Raw genomic sequence first — 5,268 nt, forward strand, 5'->3', positions numbered from 1 at the left:
TCTTTGTTGCTTGTGGCAGGGGATGAATGGGAAGAAAACATTTCATGTTTCAGGCTTTCTTTTTACTGTAGAATTCAGGTCTTGTCTGTCTCATTTGTTAATCAACCAAAGTGTGTTTTGCTGTGTATTTATAGGTATCCCCCTGAAGCGCCAGAACTTCAGATCAGAAAAATGGCAGATTTGTGTTTCTTGGTGCAACACTACGAACTGGCATACAGCTGTTACCATACAGCAAAGAAAGATTTTTTAAGTGACCAAGCAATGCTTTATGCAGCTGGAGCACTGGTTGGTGTATTTTTAGTATAACTGTTCCATTAAAGGCTATTTAACATTAATGTTGGAGAGAAAGTAAAAACTTGACTACTTAAATACCTGATGGGCCAGACTTTGATGTCAGTATTTTTCAAATCACATTAGTCTCAGGCTTGAAGTTGAGCATTTTTTAAATAGGAATAACTTCATTTGCTGAATAAATATTTCCAAAAATCTTAAAGCACTGGAGGCTGAAACTCCCACTTTGTCATAGGTTATTTTAATTGTTTCCTATCCGTTTTTGTAAATGGGTAAAGAAGCCTAAAATATTGCATCAAGTTCTTAAGTCTGTTACAAGCTTCAGGTTGGCAAAACAATCCACTGCCTCTGAAGCTTTTGATAAATGGACTAGTATAACAAGCATAGTAAGTTGTAGGTTTGATGGGTTTCTTTTTCCAGCCCAGGATCTTCAGGGCTTTGGCACCAGTTGTTTATGCACTAGAGTAATGAGCTCATGCACTAAACCAGGGGTTCACAAACTGTGATATGTCCCTCGGGGTGCACAAGACCCCAAACCACCACCATTTTGGACCTGTAGAGCATCTGGAAGCTAAGCTCATGCTTAAGTCTGGTTTTGGTTTCACAAATTGGGTATCTCTGTTTCTAAGTCCCCTGAGGGTCTTGATTGATTGGTGAGGCATCCTATAAGGATTCCTAGTGTATGGAAATAGCACTGAGTTCAACACAGAAATGGACACTTTCATTCAGAAACCTAGCTGGAGCAGAATGTAGTGCCCATCATTCTAAACATGCCTAATGATTTAGAATTGGGGATCTGGATTTAGGGTCCTCCTCTGCCTGAAGGGGTTAAAACTTTCATCTCCTATCTCAAGAGATTATCCTGATGACCTGGCACTAAGCAGGGTGAGGCCACATGTTACTTCTCTTCCTGTCAAAACAGCCACTGCAGAAAAGACTACAAGATTCATAGGGCCAGACACAGTAAGTGAGAAGGAGCTTAGTTCTTGTTGTAGCGATGATGGAATTTCCTTGGGCAGAAGTGTCGTTGGTTTCTCATCAATTCCACCATGACTCTGTTTGGATTTGTTTGGAGCATTCTTGTATATAAGCCAGTGGTCCTCAACATTTTTGGACTTGAGGCACCCCTCCCCTAACATTTGTTAATTGAGTGGTACCCAATTTTATAAACCAATTTATATATTGCAGTGCTCTACCTCCTTATACGGGGGTAGGTACTAGGGGTGAGAGATTGTCCAGGCAGGGACAAACGTGAGCCTGGCTTATCTGGCACCTGATTGAGAATCACTGACACTAACTTGTGTAAAACCTTTTGAATGCTCAGAGTAATTATGTAGAGTTTATTTTTTATTTTATTTTTTTAAGAAAAAGTGTGTACATGCATGTATATGCACCTCCCAAAAAAACATGCTTACATACTTGTGTACGAACTATGCCAACGAACTTTTTCAGCTACTCCTGAAATGCATATGCGTGGTAATGTTGAAATTCAAAAGAAACTTCAGAAGATATGTTCGGATAGAACGAATGGAACAAAACTGGAATTGCCTAAGTACCACAGACAAGTAGAAGTATCCTCTCTAGTAGGGAAGTACCTCTTGGCCCTATGCTATATCATTGATTACTTGGAGAAATGTCTCCTACTAAATCATTGGTACTTAAAATATCTAGGGGTTTCGTGTTTCAGAGTATAAATTGAACAGCTTCAATCAAAGTCCTAGCTGGTCTGGGAATTTGTAAACGAACAAAGTTCACTGGCATCAGTTGTGGATTACAATGCTGGGTTTGAGGCATTTGGATTTTTTAAATATTTATTTTTCTGTTAGTCTTCAAGATTCCTTTTTGCTTTGTAAATTTTAACTCTTCTGACAGCATTAAAGTACCTTTTTATCCTGTAGGAAATGGCTGCAGTATCAGCTTTTCTTCAGCCTGGAGCGCCTAGACCGTATCCTGCTCATTATATGGATACAGCCATTCAAACATATCGAGATATCTGCAAGTAGGTAGAACTGTTCTCCCTCCCCCCCCTTTTCCATCCAGTGAATGATAAAATACTTTCCCCCTCCCGGAGGTTTGCTTTTACTGAACAGTGATAACGCAAGATTAACATCAGGATTACTACCTTGTGTTCTCATAGGTATATCAAAATGAAGCTGCAGTGGACATTTAGCTCACTTTTGTTAGCTGTTTTAACCTCCTTGACATGGCGTGTTCTGAGAGGGGACACTTTGCCAAGGGTAGATTTTGTCTCTGGCTTTTGTGTTCTTTTATTTTCTTTATTAAATTAGTTTATTACTTTGCCAAAGTCCAGTTTTAGTGTTTCCTTAGGAGACAAACCTTTATAAGCATTATAAATTTTGATTTTAAAATAAGTTAAATCTCATTCAGCAATATAGTTTTAAGAATACCTAGAATGAAGGAATTACTTTGTAGCAATGAATTACTGTACTAAAATAAGAGTGCACACTTGTGTATACAACAAAATAGTAGTTTTGGAACTAGTTTGGAACTAACACTTCTTGCTAGATTTCAGTTCAGAAGAAACTGTGGATTCATTCTAATGTTTGTTAAAATGCACTGTTTAATATCCTCCTTTTTTTTAGGAACATGGTACTGGCGGAGAGATGTGTACTGCTTAGTGCTGAAATCTTAAAAAGCCAAAGCAAATATTCAGAAGCGGCTGCTCTTCTGATACGTTTAACCAGTGAGGTAGAGAGAACTTAATCTTTCTGCTTTCCCTGCTTTAAATGCCTAATATCAGTTAAATGCTAAAAAAAAAAAAAAAAAAAAAGTTCTGGTTTTGCCTAATCCTTTGTGAAAGGGGTGTGTGGCAGAAATGGGTTGGAATAAGATTTGAGTTGAGAGTAATCTTGATTTGATTTGCCTGTATAAATAAATCAGTTTTGCATGTTTTTGTGCATCTTCATTGCATAGATGCATCTAATCTATCCTCTGTACTTGAAGTAATGTCCATGGTTACTCTTGAAAAGAGAAAATATTGCCTGAATTGTTCATTTTATTTACATTTTTAGTCTGTCTTTTGACCTCTGCTAAGTACTTGAGAGGTGTTAATGCATTTTAAAAAAAACCTCTAAGGGTTAGCATGGTTTTTACAAGTGGTGTCTGCTTGTCTTATGTGGGTGACATGGCATTGATACACTTTGAACTAAATTAACAAAGCTGATGAAAGCACTTCAGTGCCTTGGTTATTAAATACTTTTTACTTTCAGCTCTTAAGTCTGTCAAAATTATCCTTGGTGCATGTTAAACAACAAATGATGGTTTTTAATTTTGTCCTTTTAATATCCAAGAGACATTCTAGTCACATTTCTTATTTTATTTCCTGACTTCAGACCAGATATATGACAAGGAGATACTGAGCACTGTTTATTGCGCCAATCACTTAGTTTTCACTTTAGTATTTCAATAATTAACTATTGTGCTGCTGGATCATCGCTGAGGCAGTTGCAGAGGAAATAATCACTTACAATATAGTTACAACTGAGAAAAAGCTTCTAATAGTAATGCCTTGCTATTTGTAGTAAGGAAAGGTGTCAACAGGTCCTGTAACGTGTAGGAGGCCTGGGGCTGCAGCAGATCTTTTTATGTGATTTGAGAAAGCAGGGAATTTATTTGCTAACTGTCTCATTCCTTTTGTTTAATTTATCTGGAGGTCAAAATATATTGTAATGTTAAAATTGCTGATCTGTTAGGATTAGTTTGTTCTGCTTCAGTTTGACTTTCATAAACTAATTAAAATTCAGCTAATAAAACTGTTCAGAGGTATAAAAGACTGATGTTCTATAGTTGATACATGGTTAGTGTTGTTCATTAAAGTTTGGCTACAACTAAAAAAGAAAAAATAATTGGAATGAAGTGACCATAATGATCTACTCCCATTTCTTTCAGAGAAATTCAGTAACACTATTATACCCCTCTTATAATTTTTGTGGTTTTCTGTTAATAATATATATTATTAAAGCTGATATTCTTGTTTTTAATTTTTCCGGGAAAAAATGGCAGCAGAACATTTGGATGGGAATGGTAAGTGTTAGAAATTTCAGCCTGAGTAGCTCAAGGGTTAGGAAATGTTGACATTTTACTATGGGCTGATCCTTCTCTCTCTTATCCTGTTCATAGCTGTTGATCTTTCTTTCAGGTTACTGAAAAAGTAACTGGATATACAGGGTGGAATTTACCCATGTTAGTAGATGTGTATAATCATGAAGTAAGGCTTTTAAAGCATAGCTGTACTCACTGGAATCTTTCGAAGAAAACATTAAACTGTTTATAATGGATCACAAAAGCAGCAGTAAAAACGAAGTCCCTTTTAACAAAAGGTTTCAACTTCCTCCTTGAATGCAGTATGTTTTGACTGATCCGTGTGCCCTTTGATTCCTGTAAGCATTACAATGGGACTGTTATGGTCTTATAACTAAACTGTGGCTCCAGAAGCAGAGACCACACTAGAAAACACAGTTTTGAATAATGATATAATGTGTATGGTCTTTCAAGTTGGGATCCAAGAGGGACTTCGAGTGATTTTTTTTTTCTACAAGAATATTTGTAAGCTTAACATAACTACCTGGTGGTATGACTGCTTGCTCATGCTTTGCAAGTAAAATACAAACAACAAAACAATACAAAAAACACCCCAAAAAACCACAAGCGCTTCTCGAGTATATCACTTTTTTTCAGCGCTTTCTGCTTCAAGGGCTGCATTTCACACTGTAGGCCAGGGAACATAATCTCAAATTTTAAAAGCTTGCAGGATGGACCAACGTGCAGTTGGGTCAGCAGACCAGAGCCTACTGTCTACAGTAAGGAAGCAGTCTTCCACAAAGCAATAATGTGGTAACTTCCCCTGCTGTCTACCTAGCCTTTTGTGACATTTCTTATTTATGAGTAGAGCTATGCTTTATTGGCAAGTAAGTTAAGTTATGTTTGCCTAGTCTAACTTTGAAATTGAGACCTCTT

The 5,268-nt window shown here is 37.0% G+C and overlaps 1 protein-coding gene across 1 annotated transcript in view; it reads left to right on the top strand.

The window, feature by feature from the left end:
• The window catches only part of TRAPPC8 (trafficking protein particle complex 8), a 75,269-nt gene that overhangs the window by 27,345 nt on the left and 42,656 nt on the right, over positions 1-5,268 (top strand). The window contains exons 9-11 of the mRNA XM_025192835.1: positions 135-285; positions 2,190-2,290; positions 2,895-3,000. Coding sequence (XP_025048620.1) covers positions 135-285; positions 2,190-2,290; positions 2,895-3,000 — 358 coding nt within the window. The remainder of the gene's footprint in view (positions 1-134; positions 286-2,189; positions 2,291-2,894; positions 3,001-5,268) is intronic.

This window comes from Alligator sinensis, unplaced genomic scaffold (genome assembly GCF_000455745.1).
Source record: "Alligator sinensis unplaced genomic scaffold, ASM45574v1 scaffold548_1, whole genome shotgun sequence".
Lineage (NCBI taxonomy): Eukaryota > Metazoa > Chordata > Crocodylia > Alligatoridae > Alligator > Alligator sinensis.